This window comes from Vigna umbellata, chromosome 7 (assembly GCF_029865625.1).
Source record: "Vigna umbellata cultivar VRB3 chromosome 7, Vumbellata_1.0, whole genome shotgun sequence".
In the NCBI taxonomy this organism is placed as follows: domain Eukaryota; kingdom Viridiplantae; phylum Streptophyta; class Magnoliopsida; order Fabales; family Fabaceae; genus Vigna; species Vigna umbellata.
In genome coordinates this window covers 20,562,534-20,579,159 of record NC_142171.1, presented here as the reverse complement: position 1 = coordinate 20,579,159, position 16,626 = coordinate 20,562,534, and the positions used below count along the sequence as shown (strand labels likewise).

At 37.2% G+C, this 16,626-nt stretch overlaps 2 protein-coding genes across 2 annotated transcripts; both read left to right on the top strand.

The window, feature by feature from the left end:
- Positions 1-10,289: 10,289 nt before the first annotated feature.
- Positions 10,290-14,099, top strand: LOC148195376 (uncharacterized). The gene is made up of 3 exons (XM_088095488.1): positions 10,290-12,921; positions 12,994-13,078; positions 13,154-14,099. Exons 1-3 carry the CDS (start codon positions 10,310-10,312, stop codon positions 13,961-13,963), a joined length of 3,507 nt encoding a protein of 1,168 aa, XP_087951614.1. The 5' UTR covers positions 10,290-10,309; the 3' UTR covers positions 13,964-14,099.
- A 30-nt stretch (positions 14,100-14,129) lies between these two features.
- LOC148195375 (uncharacterized) lies at positions 14,130-14,849 on the top strand. The gene is made up of 2 exons (XM_088095489.1): positions 14,130-14,629; positions 14,702-14,849. The coding sequence occupies exons 1-2, from the start codon at positions 14,130-14,132 to the stop codon at positions 14,847-14,849; spliced, it is 648 nt and encodes a 215-aa protein (XP_087951615.1).
- The last annotated feature ends 1,777 nt before the right edge of the window (positions 14,850-16,626 follow it).

The following is a 16,626-nucleotide window of genomic DNA, read 5'->3' as shown; positions in this document are numbered from 1 at the left end:
AGAAAAAGGACGTGTGTAGTAACTGGTTAAGGTTTCCTGGGAGATACACAATTGAAAGATTATATGTGCATGAGGGACTGAATAAAGAAGAAACGATAACAACACACATTCTTGCTTGGATGATTTTACCTGCTAGACTTGTTCAAGTACAAGACAGAATGCCAACTGAAGAAGTTTTTCTGTTGTATGCCATCAAGAATGATGTTCCTACCAATTGGGTGGAAGTTATAAAAGATCATATGATTGATGTAGGAACCAAATATGTACGACATCTATCATATGTTGTGTTTATCAACAACATCCTGACCCTTCAAGGTTTAGATGTTAGTGGTGAAAAGAAACGCTCTTGTAACTGCTCAAATGTTATAAATCGAAACACCTTGACTTCCATTGGCCTTGTGAAGACCACAAAGGGATGGTGCTTCAAGGATGAAGAGAAAATGGTTCAAAGTTCTGGAACCACACCTGCACTAAATGAAGATCGCACCAACTTCGTCCCTTAAACCAATTTTGAAAGATTTGTTGTTGAAAAACTCAGGAGACTCAAACAGAAGATAGACACTCTGCATGAGAAAAAGAATAAAAATGATTCTCCAACTGAAGATTCAAGTGAAGAGTCTAGTGAGGAGGATTCAATGGAAATATTCTGAATTAGAATAGAGGCTTAGAATTTTAATATGGAGTCGGTTTTGTGTTTATGTTCTGTGTTTGTTTTTCTTCTAATCTGATTGTAATCACTATGAATATGAATGAAATTGTACTACTTGAAACGAAATCCAAATTCTTAACTTATTTCTTATGTTTTCTATAGCTCTTCCTTTCGTCACCCTAACTTTTGTGATGACCTAGGAAGAGCTATGAGGAAACATAAAAAATATGATATTAGAGTGACAAGTCACGACTAAATTTTATAAGTGGAGGACTAGATCAAGGATGCGCAAGTGTATTTATAAAAATGGACTTGATCTTTAAGGTCGGCTTTTACAATATACGACGTAACATTCATTTTTTCCTATTTTTTTTAAAAAAAACCATAATAACATTAAATAAAGGAAAAATATGAAAATATAACCACGAAAAGTATATATTAAAATTTCAAACAGAGTTCAAGCATACAAAAATATACTAAAATATATTAAAATATTACATTAATTTTAGAAAAATAAACTAAAATGGACTTTTGTTCCTAATCTGAGTCAGATGTCTCCATAGACTCAACTTCTGTTGTGTCGTCTTCATCATCAGATTCACTTGCTGAGGGAGTTATGAGAGCATTGTCTTCATCTGATTTCTTGTGAATTCTGACCACATATTTTTCAACTTTTGAAATTCTTGTTGAAAGCATTCGAAGTTGATCCACAATAAATCTTTCAAACTCAATCTGTGGACTGAAGATAGAAGGAGTTTCGTCAACATCCTTGAACACCCAGGCATCTTTTGTTTTCTTTAGACCATTATGTCTTAAAGCTGCTTTTCCTATTTCATTTGATTCGGTGCACCAAATGTTTTTTTCACCAGTAAGATCAACTTGATGATGCTTCAATACACGACTGATAAAAACACCATATGGCAAAATATGTCCATGACTACATGCAATTCAATCATGTGCTCACTCCATTTTGAAACCATCAAGTACATACAGCTTGTATACCTTTAGCCTTGTTGGACTTCTCAGATATTCCTTATAAATTTTCTTCTTGTTGGTCCATTGGTTGAGTTCATAATTTCTTTCATGAGACATGAAGCCTTCTACTTTGAGACAAGTAAAAGATAACCATATCTCGTCATTAATTTTAATATCGACGCCTTTTACCTGAGAGCATATAACACCATCGACAACCTTCAGATTGTGGTAGAAGACCTGTACCAAGTCAGGATAGCAATCACCGGTAATTTCTACAAATTTTAGAAGACCAACATCTACAAGCCATTCTTGAAAGATAAACCCCTCCCTTCTGAATAATTCCACATCCAAGAACTTGTGAGGGACCACCTTGAAGAGCTTTCTATAACATCCAAATTTGTATCGTTCTTCGTCATCACTGATCCACCCATTTGGACTAGCATTTCTTAGAAGGTGTGCAGCCTTCTTCCTACGCCGTGAAGATGAATAAGCCATCTGAGAACAAGATTTAGACATTTACAGGAAGGGTTTAAGAATTTTGTTTCTGACAATGATACATGATAGATTTAATCAAACTATATGACGCTTTATTTACCGGCAGAAGTATTCATTTTTAAACCTTGAAGTTTATTAACTTTTAATTTCCCTGTTAAAAAAAACTACATAACTGTTAAAAAACACAGGAATTAAATTAAAAAAACCAAAAAACCAATGGAGAATGTTTTTGAAATTTATAACTGTTAACATTTTCCTCAAGATTTTACATGAACAAGAAACAACATTAAAAAAACACAAGAATTAAATAAAAAACAGAAAAAGAATGGAGAATGTTTTTGAAATTCATAAGTGTTAACATTTTCCTTAGGATTTCCACCGTGCCTTCATCGTTAACAAAGAAATATCTTCGTTTAGTAGAGGAACTGATGGCAATCCTAAGGAAAAAGTTAACATGAATTTGGTTATGGAAGCTCTATAGTGTAGGTTTTCAAAGGGTAGTTCCAAAGGATCTGTATTTATAGAAAATGCTGGGAGCCACTGATGCGCCCAACTACTCCAGTGCCCATCAAGTTAATCCTTACATTGTTAGAGAATAAAACGTCAAACCCTGTAGAAATTCGTCGTTGCTGAAATTATTTTATTGGGATATATAAGATTGAAAATTATATTGTCAGAGTTCCGCATAATAAAACGTCAAACCCTTTAGAAATTCGCCGTTGCTAAAATTATTTTATTGGGATATATAATAAGATTGAAAATTATATTGTCAGAGTTCCACATAATAAAACGACGAACTCTTTATAAATTCGTCGCCCATCAAGTCAATCCTTACATTGTCATAGTTCAACTTCAACCGCATAATAAAACGTCGAACCCTTTATAAATTCTTCGTTGCTTTAATTATTTTATTGGGATATATAAGATTGAAAAATTTAGTTAGGCCTGAAACTGATAAGATTTGATGCACAACTTTATAAATACTAGATTTGAAAACGCACTCAGTGTTTTCTAAACTGAAGAGTTACAAACCCTAAAAATGTCGTTCCAGAATCTAATAAAAAATGGCTTCTTCATCATCATCAAGAAGAAAATGGAAGGTTGCCCGGATTGCAAGGAATGCTAATCCTACAGGTTGGATTAGTGATGAAGACATTCGACGGAAGCTTTTTAGTCTATGGAAGATTAAAACCGTGGTTTCTCACAAATATCTGAAACTGGTGAGCATGTTCTACTCCAACTTAAAGATGAGTGATGAAACATTTTGTAACAAAGTCAAGGGGGTTGATATGAAGCTGATCAAAGAGGTTTGGATTGGGATTGTCGTTTATCAACCAATCAACAAAGAAGGCTTTCTCTTTCATATTTGGATTGGATATCAAGGACTTATTGATTCACCAAGAGAAAAAATGATGATCATCAGCAAGTCTATCCCATATCTGATTCTTAGAGTGCAAACAAAACAAATTCGACAAAAACTAAGAAGATGAGTGGGCTAGATGGTTATGCGGTGAAAATAGATTATACGTCAGAATCAACTAAAAAAGATTCTTAGGTCTCAAGTAAATTGAAAGCTGAATGCAATAGAAGAATATGGATTTTCGTTGTTTGATTTTAATTTTGTAATCAGTGGCTTCTTAAGCCATCTTTTGTTTTGTTGGTTGTAATCATTTTTTGTATGTCAGAATCACTAAAAAAATTCTTGGGGCTCAAGTAAATTGACAGTTGACAATCATTGACAAAAGACTCTAAGGATTGAAAAATCACCGACAAAATGGAAAGGAAGATGATGTGAACAACCAGAAAGTGATCAACAATAATTCTGCAACAGAAGAATATGGATTTTCGTTGTTTAATTTTAATTTTGTAATCAGTTACTTCTTAAGCCATCTTTTGTTTTGCTGGTTGTAATCAATCATCTTTTGAATATTAAAAAAATTCTCTTTTGGCACTAACATTAGTGAATGGTGATTGAATTGTTTAAATTGATTAAATCACTTGTATGATTGTAATTGAAATTTTTAATGTTACATCATTACATTGAATATACCATTGCACTCTTTTCATTTTTTTTCTTTTAGAACACCAATAGTACGTCGATTAGTAAAGCTAATCGACATAATATTAATAGAAACACTACAGGAAAATCAATTAATACCGACGGTTAATTACCGAAGGCCTTTTGGCCTTCGGTAAATGTAATTTACCGAAGGCTTTTCCGAGGGCTTGTGTTACATCACTTTACCGAGGGCTTTTGGCCGTCTGTAATGGGCCTGAGTGATTATCGAAGGCAAACGACCGTCGGTAAGTGGGTAACGTTCATCAAATTAGAAAGTCAGATATTTGGGAAGCATTTCACGAAAACTCCGTTTTCCCTCCAATCTTCACATTCTCTGCCCTAACTTCATCGACGAACTCAGTGGGTGGCTTGTGCAGACTGCTTCCCACCCTAAGCACAATCTTGGTACGGTTCTTCTCCACTCCGAACTTATAGGTGAAGTGTCCCATTCTCCCATCTCATTTTGTGTTCCTGTTACTGTTTTGGATTACGCGTCAATGGTGTAACCTTTTTCCTTGTAGCGTTTTGCAGTGTTCTGAGCTGAGGAAGGTGGTGGGTGGCTGAGTTGAAGGCTACCATTGTCGACGGAGGATATCGGACGACGTGGCATGGACGAGGCGGCGTAACCAGGGCAGTGTCGCTGGGTGACAAGGTCTTCCACTACTGCTTCAGAGGCTATCGAAGGGGCTACCGTCGAGGTAAGTTGTTATTTGCATTGATGAACTATGAAAGCTAAGAAGCATTTCTTCTGACTTTGTTAAATGTATGGTCTGAATTATTTTGTGCAATATGATTTGGTATAGATAAATTGTTCATAGTTGGCATTTTGATTGGTAATGCATTTTTTAGAATTAGGCATTTTAAAACTAAAGCAAGCTAATATGAGTAGATTATGAAAACTGAAAAGAGTTACTCACTGAGAGTAAAAAGGTACTGGTACACCTAAAAAGCCAATTTGATATAGCATAAGTACCGAAATACTCAAGATATCTCTGTCCCATAACTATAGAAGGTGTTATATTCCTGTCAAGGTTAATGTATAGACCTAAGGAAGGTAAGCATGTCCTACATGGACACTGATATCTCTGTCCTGTAGCTAATACCTATAACCTTATAAGTAAGTTGCACTGCATATAGTGCATTAAAACTTGATTTCAGTGACAACCTTTTTTTAGTGTCAATTAATTAAAATGTAGATCAATCAAAACAAGGATTGATGGTAGACATATTCTCCATCCTTGATGGAGGACTTATTCTCTCTTAAAAATAGTATATTCAGGATATCCTCCATTGAGCAAAGATGGATAATTCTAAGCCTGAACCCAGTCGTATGATTTGAGGTTTAAAGCTCACTACCAAAGGTTTTTAAATCTGTTTTTCAACCTTCTTTATCTAAATCTAATATTGGATCTTTACAATATATTATTACCAAACAAATATTATCCTTTTCAATTAACAATACAGAACAAAATCAAACACTGAGTTCTACTTTCTTTATACCCAAAGACATTAGCTTTAATCACTGCTGGGTATAAAAATAAGATATTTTTCTGAAAGTTGACATTTTCTTTACGTTTAAAACAACCTTTCCTAGGAAAAAGACATAACAACAGCAGAAGCATCTTCTCCACTGGAAGATGTGTAGGCTAAGTTTTCCATCCCAAGGGTGTTTTGGGATGCATGCTAGTCAGAGACATAACTGCCTCTGATTTTGAAACCATCTAGGAAAAACAGTCTTCTGCCACCATCCCATTCAGATCAAACCAACAACTTTCTTCGTACATGTTTGGACCCCCACTGATTTTGATGTTTGCCTCTACAAAGAAAAGGTCTAATTAATATAACACAGGAACTAATGCAGCTTATAGAAAACAAAAGGGTCAATAAATTACTGATTTGTAATCTTCCAAATGTTTCACAAAATTACATACAATTGATAGAAGTTTTTCTATAAGAGTGGCTGTGTGGGAGAGGTGTAATTCTCTTGGTGGTTTTGAGGTTACACAGACTGTGAAGGCTTTTTCAAGTGTACTGAGCAGATACCATACATGGAATGGTGTGAGTGAGCCAAATGACCATAAGGGGTGTCATTCTGTTACTTGTTCTGCAGATTCCCGTGATGTGGACCCCACCAAGTTATCTCCTCGTTATTGTTTCAGATGGAGACAGCACCAGCGTGCATATGTACTCCTAATGGGAAAGATGCTTCAGCCTTTGTATTATTCTAATATGAAATCAATGTTTACATGGAATGTATGATATTAATATTGCAATATTAAAAAGAACAATCCCTTTCCTAGGCAATGCCTTATGCATGAGGTACCTACAACAAAGCAAGAATGTGACACTGTTTTGCCAATCTGCATAATGAGGCAGAGTGTTTTACTTGCAAAATTATAGGAGAAAATTGGGATTGCTCTTGAGTTTAATTGTATGATGTGAGTTGCACTGAAACAATAATAACTGCATAATTTGAATATAGGTAGTTGCATGTGTTGGTCATGAATCTTGTTGTACTAGACTTAGGTTCAACAGTAAGTTGAAAGTAATACTCACATGAACAAGACTGTTAGAATGTTTCAGCTGTGTCTGCCAATTTAAACTGGTAATTGTTCCACTGCTTTGATTTGGTTTGGAAAGTGATGCCTAATCTTTGTTTAGGGGAAGTAATTTCTGTAAAATATGATCTAGAAATGAAATCATTGCTTGGAGTTGAATGTTGGTGCTGTTCAGTCCAGCAAACATGTTATAATTATTTATTATTTGGTGGCCACAGGTGGAACTGTATTAGCAGCAATTAGAGCTGTAGGTGATATCCTCTTGCAGCCTTTTACGATTGAAGGTACTCATTTGTCCTAAATTATCTTTTGTAAGAATAAATGTCTTATTAAGTGAATGTATTTCTGTGGTGAGTAAGTAAAGATGCATTCAGCTTTGATTTGTCATGATTGTAGACCATGGTTCACTTTAAATAAAAGTTTCATACATGTAACTGTCTAAAATGGTTAAGTTTGCTTTCAATTGTAGAAGTTGGTGTTGCTAAAGTACTGGACTGTGCTGCTGTGATTGGTCTCTCTGATCTCAAGGTAATGGCTGAACTCAATCATTGTTTTTGTATGTTCTGTTTTAGTATGTAGTGTTACAAAATTCCATATTGTTCTTCACATGCTCAAGCAAAGTATGATGCCCAAATTCATTACTGAACTTAGGATTGATTTATCTTTAATCTTACTACTTGATGTAGAAGGATGTATTGATGTAGAAGGATTAAATTCCCCTGAATTGTTAATGTTGAGCTAATCCAGAGTTTGAACATAGTTTTGAACTCTTCTTAAGTTGACAGAAAATATTTCACTAACATTAGAACTACAATTGCTCTGTAAAATACATCTCAGTATGTGCCATGACCTGAATTTTCCTCTTTAATTTGACATCCCCTTCAACCATTATACCATCTACTTTAAGCAATTGATTCAGCAATTATAAGTGAATCAGATTAAGCACATCTGTTTGTGCAAATCTTCCACCTCTGTTTGTGCACATCTCAACTTTCAGAATAATATAATTATCCTACTTCCAGACTGATGAGCAATAACTTTAAACTTAGTAAAGCTAGGTATTTCCCCCAACGACCCCGACTTATAGATTTAGGCCAGAGTTGTCAAAATTTGGTGGTTCAAGACAGCAAATGTCATAGCAGTGGTTGTAGGTCAAAACTAATCACTCCAACAACTTAATTTAGTGATTTTAAAGTTGTTATAACTATGAATTCGGTCAAATCCATACTGTTACTCAAGAACACCTTGTCACTTCCCAATTTTGACTCCAAATTGATGGTTTAGTATACTATTATGCACTCACCCCATTATATCAGTAATTGAACTCTTCTAGCAACTTTTAAACAACATTTTAAACTTGTTGAAACTGTCACACAACATAGAAACTTCTAGCATTCGAAATATGACTTTATTATGGCCAAAAAAATGTGGTTAAATCACTCCATCACACCACCAAAACTGAGTTTAAAATATTATTTCAACCACTGTCAGTGGTTGGAAAATCTATCACCCAAGGTTCACTTTAACATACCCCTTCTGATATTTGTATACTTTAAATGCACTTGATTGAATATGATTGCTAGTTTTTGTCAACCTTGGTTGACCATATGTTTCATTTGAAGTTTGATCATGATGCGTGATGAATGATCAAACTCTTCCTCATATGGAATTCACTATTCCTCCTTTTTTTCCAGTAATAATAAACACAAAAGAAAACCGAATTAACTAATTCACCACTGAACACAGCTAGCTAGCAAGAGAGCCAGAGAAAAAGGGAAAGTCATTTCACCACTCACCAGCATGAAGCATATATCAAATCCAAAGGCCTAGTAATGAGTAGTGACCCACTTTATTAAGTTGAGGCAGTGGCAGCCTAGCTCACAACCACTTTGGCTGGGTAAATGTGGCAAGGTAACTTAGCTTCACACCCAAAATGGACAATGTATCCAAATCAAACCAAAAGCCAACCTTCATTTTAGGAGCAACCCCACCACGTAGTGAAAACTATTCCATTTCAATTCTCATCCATTGATAACACTCCCTACAATTATTGAACTTTTGTTTTGGTAGGATATATATCAAACAAAATAGCAGCCAAAATAAATCTGGGGATTTGATTAAGAGTAAAAGTACAGAACTTGTGTAAATAAAAAAATGTAAATTGAAGCTATTACAAATGGAACAAAATTGATTATGATAACACAATACATGATTCTAGATCCTCCCAACCATGACGAGACAAAAATGAAAAACAAGGGACTTTTATCCCCATCATATCCCCTCAAAGCTGAGAACAATTCTCTAAGCTGCTTATAGCTCATGTCCCAAAATTATCACAAAATTACTAAACAGCACCAAAGTCTTCATCCAGGATACACACACACACACATACATATATATTAGGCTTCACAACAACAAGTTTAGGATGGTAAATCAATGCTAATGAGAAAGTCACACTACAAAAACAACTTAGAACTCAAAATATGACACCCTAGAACCTATAACTAGTTAGTAGAATACACTAAAAGTGGTCATAATGCAAACTGTATTAAAGTAGTAACCAAAACAGTAAAAGAAGTATGTACACAAGTTTTAAAACATAAAAGAAAGATAGAAATGAGTGGACAATTCGAAAACACAAAGAAATATAAGATTTGACTATTTAGTACTAGAAGTTTCATTTTTTAGTACCTATAAAAGTGTACTTATAAGGTGAGAAATTGTCATTTCACCTAATGTAGACTCATTCTAAGGTATGTAAACCTAGGAAATGTGAAGATCCTAACATGTCTAAAGTAGTGAAATAAACCTAGGAAACTATTTAAAAGCAAAGAATTAGGTACAACTAAAATTTTGAGTAGTTGGAAGGTATAAAAGTGTGCTTAAAAGGTGAGAATTTGCAACCACACCTAATGTACACTTATTTGAAGTAATGTGAACATCCTACCATGTGTAAAGTAGTAGTGGAATGAAGCTAGGAAACATGTCAAAAGCAAAGAATTACCTTAAACTCAAAGTTTGAGTTTTTAGAACATAAATACTTTGGGTATTTTAACTAATGTGATTGTCAGTACATACTTTTATAGCTATTTCATTGCCTAAATTATGTTTATATGTATTATATATCCATGCTTCTATAGATATTTGATTGCCTAAATTATGTTCATCTTTATATTGTATGTTCATGTATATTGTCTTTCATTTATTAGGCTACAACTTGATTAAGTTAAGTAGTCATTTAAAATCTTATGGTACTACACACATTCTCAATGATATGAGAAGGGTAAAAATACTATAAACACTTAGAACGTACAATATATGTGGAAGTACTCTAGACATGAGAACTTCAGGTGTAATAAGTTGTCTCCTCCAACTTTAATACACAACCTCTTAGGATGTTTAATGCATTTCAATACTGAGGACTTGTCTTTGCATGCCCTTATTGAATGCCTATGACCATAGTGTTGAAATTGCCTTCCATGTTCGACTTCAGTAGTAATAGGTTTATTACTTATGTCACATGGAGTGTTGCTGTTTTGGCTAAGTTTGTATTTGTTTGGCTTGTCACAGAACATGGCCCATTTTCCCAACCATCGTGGATGGATGTACGACCGTTGTTATAGTGGAAGGAGAGGTTTGAAAGAATCTTTTGTCATCGGAGTTGAAGAGTTCGTGGAGACGGCACGACGATATCAATATTATGCCCTTGATGGAGGGATTCGATGTCCATGCATCAAGTGCGAATGTACAAGCATTCTGAAAGATGAAGTCGTCAAAGTTCACCTTTACCAAAAAGGGTTCATGCCTAATTACACGGTCTGGACATTTCATGGTGAAGAAATTCCTTCGACCTCCACTGCAGCTGAAAAACGGCTTGCATCAGGTTCGAATACTGTTGTACATACATGTGAGATAGATCAATTTGCCTACATGCAAGAGATGGTCGACCATGCTCTTCGTCACCATGCTGCAGAAGCAGACAATAGTCATGATGAAGAGCCTCCAAATGAAACGACGCAGAGGTTTTACAATTTACTGACAGAGGCAAATCTACCTGTATTTGAAGGTTCATCTGAGTCAAAATTGTCAGTGTGCATTAGACTCATGGCTGACAAATCTAATTGGAACGTTCCCATTCAAGCAGTGGACTTCTATACAAAACTGATGTTAGATTTGACACCACCAAACAATTTGATGCCGAAGAATTATTACCAAGCCAAAAAATGTGTTTCAAAGTTGGGATTGGATGTAAAGAAGATTGATTGTTGTGTTAATGGATGTATGTTATTCTATGACAATGACAGTGGCAAAAATGATGCATTGTTGGTGGAATGCAAGTTTTGTGGCTCACCTCGATATCAGACAATGCATGCTGGACGGAGGCAAAAAAAACCAATTCCATTAAAGTCCATGTTCTACTTGCCTATAATTCCAAGATTACAAAGATTGTTTACTTCAATGCAAACAGCAGAACACATGACATGGCATGATGGTAACAAAACTCCGGGACTTTTGCGTCATCCTTTTGATGGTGAAGCTTGGAAGCACTTCAATCGTAAACATCCATCCTTTGCTAGTGAACCGCGTAACGTCAGACTTGGTCTATGCTCTGATGGGTTTACCCCGTACATTCAGGCGTCTGCATCACCGTATTCATGTTGGCCCGTGATAGTTACCCCATACAATCTACCACCTGAGATGTGCATGACAAAGCCTTACATGTTTTTATCGTGTATAATACCAGGTCCATCTAATCCCAAATCATTGATTGATGTTTACTTGGAGCCTTTGATTGATGATTTGAAGAAGTTATGGAATGGTGTTTGGACGTATGACGTTTCAAGGAGGCAAAATTTCCTTATGAGGGCAGCCTTGATGTGGACTATTAATGACTTCCCAGCGTACGGCATGTTATCTGGTTGGAGCACACATGGTCGATTAGCTTGTCCACATTGCATGGAACATACAAAGTCATTCCAATTGAGTCATGGCCGGAAAAGTACTTGGTTTGACTGCCATCGACGGTTCTTGCCCATTGATCACCCCATTAGAAGAAACAAAAAGGCATTTCGAAAAGGACAAGTTGAAACGGATATGCCCCCGCCAAAGTTGACTGGATCACACGTGTGGAGAAGAGTGAAAGACTATCCAAAAGTGACTGAATGTGGTCAAAATAGGCTAGAAGGGTTTGGGGAATGGCATAATTGGACTAAAAGAAGCATATTCTGGGAACTTCCCTATTGGAAGGACAACTTGCTAAGACACAACATCGATGTGATGCACACAGAAAAAAATTTCTTTGACAATGTCTTCAACACAGTTATGAATGTTAAAGGTAAGACAAAAGATAATGAGAAAGCAAGAAAAGATTTACCTTTCTATTGTGCACGAAAAGACTTAGAGTTGAAGGCACAAGGTAACGGCCGATTATTTAAACCAAAAGCAAATTACACCATGTCAAAAGACGAGACAAGAATAGTGTGTGGATGGATCAAGGAGCTTAGAATGCCAGATGGATATGCTTCTAACTTGTCCAGATGTGCCAATGTTCAGAACGGTACTATTCAAGGGTTGAAGAGTCATGATTGTCATGTATTCATGGAGACTTTCATCCCTCTTGCGTTCAGTTGTTTGCCAATGCACGTGTTACATCCACTGATAGAAATCAGTAGCTTCTTTAAAGATTTGTGTTGCACGACACTAAAGGAAGAATCCCTTAAAAAGATGGATGAAAATATCCCGATTATTCTCTGCAAATTGGAAAGAATATTCCCTCCTGCATTATTTGATTCAATGGAGCACATTCCAATTCATCTTGCATATGAAGCTTGGCTTGGGGGACCCGTGCAGTACAGGTGGATGTATCCCTTTGAAAGGTTTATGGGAGAATCCAAACGGTCAGTTAAAAATAAAGCTAGAGTGGAAGGCTCAATATGTGCAGCTTACTTGCACAGAGAGACAACTTATTTTTGTTCACATTATTTCAAGAACTTCATGTTGTCTCCCACTCATGTCAGAAATGAAATGCAATGGCAAGTTGAACCACGTGAAGGTGCATTATCAGTTTTCCGACAATCAGGCCGTCACGCAGGGAAAGAATTCACTCACTGGTTAACTGATGCTGAATTCAACTCTGCTCATGTCCATGTCTTGATCAATTGCAGTGAAGTAAAACCGTACCTTGAGTATGTCATCATCCATCTCTAATCTTTCAAACGGTTTAATTGTTATACACTAATGAATTTCATTTGTACCAGCTCATTTGTTGTGGCTGAGCAAGTCGCAGAAGGAAATACTTCTGCTAGAATACACTCAGAGTTTCCGCATTGGTTTAGAAATCAGGTCCGTAGTTTTTCCTACGTTTAGAGCAAGGTTAATTTGACTATTGCTTTTATAATTTTGTTACTACCTTTGTAGGTTTTTAATCAGGCATTAACTCCCACGGTTCAAGAGTTAAGACATCTCTCCAATTGGCCAATGAGATGTGTCAAAGAATGGCACACTTACTTCATCAATGGTTACAAATTCCATACACATGAATGGTCTAAAGGAAAGAAAACATCAAATTGTGGTGTGTATGTCAAGGGCCTAACAGAGGGGTCTTATGATGATTTCTACGGCATCATTCATAAAATATATGAGTTAGAGTACAACAGCACTACTTCTCCAAACAGAGTGGTACTCTTCTATTGTGAATGGTTTGATCCTTCTAGAGCTGGTACTAGAGTCGATCCACGCTTTAATATTGTCGAACTGAACCAGAGATTAAGATATGGGCCTTTTGATCCTTTCATTCTACCATCTAATGTGAGACAGGTTTATTATGTGCCATATCCACCATTTCGCAATATTGACAAGCGTGGTTGGGCCGTAGCAATACAAACGAAGCCTAGAGGTCGCATAGACTCAAATGTAGTTGAGGAAGATGTAGCCTACCAACTTGACCAAATGTCACAACCACGAGAAATTATCGAAGTTGAACGTATAACCGCATTGGTCGACCCTGATGGTGATGGAGATGAATTAGAAGCAACAGTACAAGGTGATGAAGAACAAGAGGAAGAAGAAGAAGAAGAAGAAGAAGAAGAAGAAGAAGAAGAAGATGAAGAAGAACAAGAAGAAGAAGAAGATGATGATGATGACGATGAAGAAGAAGAACAAGAAGAAGAAGACGATGATGAAGATGAAGATGAAGATGAAGATGATGATCATGATGACGATGATTGAATGTTGAACATCTATTGTAGCAAATTGGACTATCATTTCATTACCATTATCTAAAATACCATCTTTAAGTTGTATGCAATTACTTGTACATTGACTTTGAAAACAATTCATCCTTCTTTATTTATTTATATTTATTCGCTTTGTTTGTAACCATTTCAATGCAGTAATGACAGGACAAGGTTCAGAGCGTCCTGATAAAGGAAAAGGGGTAGCAAGGCCTACAAAGAGGAAACGGCAGGCACCAAAGTATGTACTTAGGGTGCCTGCTAGACTACCTACCCCTGCTCCCGGTAGTTCATCATCTGTGGGGCCTCCTCCTACCCCTAGTATACAGACTCCTACACCAGCAGTAGACCCCACTCCTCCTCCTCGTGCAGTACACCCTTCTACTACCACTGTAGTAGACCCTTCTCCTCCTCCTGCAGCACACCCTTCTACAACCCCTGCCACAGACCCTCTTCCTCCTCCTATTATTGCCACCCCTACTCCTCCCCCTATTGTTATTACCCCCACTCCTCTCTCTGACCCTACTTCTATACCTTCCTCATCTTCTGTACCTCCTTCTAAGACCGTCACACCACTTGGTGATCCAGATTCAAGTGGTGATGCTGAAGATCTTGACCCGCCCCTCCATGATCGACCATGGATTGAGCCCTATGGTAAAGGGTAAGTTTATAATCTGTTGATATCATTTGATGTTTAAACCATATTGTAATTGAAATGAGTTTTGTTATGCAGGTTTATTCCATCTAGGGTTGCTTCCCAGGCCATCACACGTTCAATAAAGCAACAGTTTTTAACTCCATGGCCTACTTGGGGAGCAATACCTAAGGACGACAGGAAGCCATTCTGGCAGCGCTTTCAGGTGAGCAATCTATTACACTAATGTTGGGAATATTTTAGTATGTTCTGTAATCAATGTTTGTTCTCTTTAATGTTACAGATGAAGGTGCAGTGGAAACCTGAACATGAAACTCAAATACACAGAAATTTCCACATGAAAGCATCTCATCGGCTGTCAGAGATGTTTAGGGATGCCCGGAATGCAGCACAGCGCCCTAACTGGCTGGGTGAGCACATTTGGAACTCTTTACTGGCCCATTGGAATACAGTAGAGTTCCGCAATAAGTGTGCCAAAGCCCAGCGGAACAGAGCGTCTGAAAGGGGTGGCACCCTGCATACTGGTGGGTCGATCACCATTCATGAGCATGCCATTCGTATGGTATAATCTCATTACATAACTTTTTCTTTCATACACAAGTTATGTATATTGTATTTCATATGTACGCTTGTAATTCTTAATTATGTTACAGGCACAGGCTCTAGGACGGGCGGTCCATGTTGATGAGGTCTTTGCACAGACTCATGTTCGGAAGGGAACTAATCAATTTGTTGATGAAAGATCTCGGAAGACTCATGTAAGCAAATAACACTATTAGTAATTGTTCATTTATGTTATACTATCGTTCCCTGACATTGCTTTTAATGTTTCAATAGGAAGACTTTTCTACGAGACTTTCACAGGTTAGATCTGAACATGAGTCAGCTCCTACACCGGATGATGCCAGTAATGCAGATGATGACATCCATAGGACGCAGTGCTGGATCGACACCGTTGGTGGGAAGAAAAAGGGACGAGTCTATGGTGCGGGACAGCTTGCTGCAAACTATACAACATCCAGAGGAGGTACTCTGAAGCACCAGCCTTCTTCTTCCACCAGTACTCCTGACGAGGTTCTTCAACTCAGGCAGGAACTCCATCAACGTGACCAGGAGCTCACTGATCTCAGAGCAGAGTTTACAAATTTTAAGGCCCTGGTCATGACTGTCTTGCCTCAAACCTCACAGGACGTACAAAATATCCCTCCCACCCAATCACGACCTTCCTCATCACCTGCTGCCACTCAGCAGCCCACTTCAGTCCAACCCTCATCAGTCCAACCCTCATCAGTCCAACCCACACCAGTCCAGCCATCAATAGAGGAGCAGGATGATGAAAATCATTCTGATGATAGTTATGTACATTATTAGGTTTCATTTTCTTATTACTTGTTAGACAAACATTTGGATATTAGAACATTTTGAGTTGATATCATTCAATGTTAGATGTACTTACAGACTTTGGATGTTACAACATCCTTGTGTTACATTGTTTTATGTTTGAACTATAAATACATTATTTATACATTAATGGATGTCCTGTGGATTATTTGATGTGCCTTGGATATTGATCATTGATTGGATCTTTGAGATGCATTATGCATCTTTGTATGTGTTTGAAAACTGTTATGCAGGTCTGTTTGTAAATGAAATTTGTTATACAGGTCTGGGTTGCAGAGGGGAAACCATTTCTCTGAAACCTGCTCTGCATTTTACCGAAGGCTTTTGCCCTTCGGTAAATGCCCTCGTCTGCCCATTACCGAGGGCTTTCGGCCTTCGGTAATTACCGAAGGCTTCCGGCCTTCGGTAATTACCGAAGGCTTTCGCCCTTCGGTAATTACCGAGGGCTTTCGCCCTTCGGTAATTACCGAAGGCTTATGACCCTCGGTAATTACCGAAGGTCGAAAGCCCTCGGTAATGGTTAGCGACAAGGGATTTACCGAAGGATTTTTGGCCGTCGATAGGCCTTCGGTAAACATCCATTTTCGACGGCTTTTGGCATT

Coding starts and splice junctions, on each gene's coding strand:
- LOC148195375 (XM_088095489.1), top strand. CDS start 14,130: ATGACAGGACAAGGTTCAGAGCGTCCTGATAAAGGAAAAGGGGTAGCA. Junction 14,630..14,701: donor ATTGAGCCCTATGGTAAAGG/GTAAGTTTATAA, acceptor TTTGTTATGCAG/GTTTATTCCATCTAGGGTTG.
- LOC148195376 (XM_088095488.1), top strand. CDS start 10,310: ATGGCCCATTTTCCCAACCATCGTGGATGGATGTACGACCGTTGTTAT. Junction 12,922..12,993: donor GAAGTAAAACCGTACCTTGA/GTATGTCATCAT, acceptor CATTTGTACCAG/CTCATTTGTTGTGGCTGAGC. Junction 13,079..13,153: donor CGCATTGGTTTAGAAATCAG/GTCCGTAGTTTT, acceptor CTACCTTTGTAG/GTTTTTAATCAGGCATTAAC.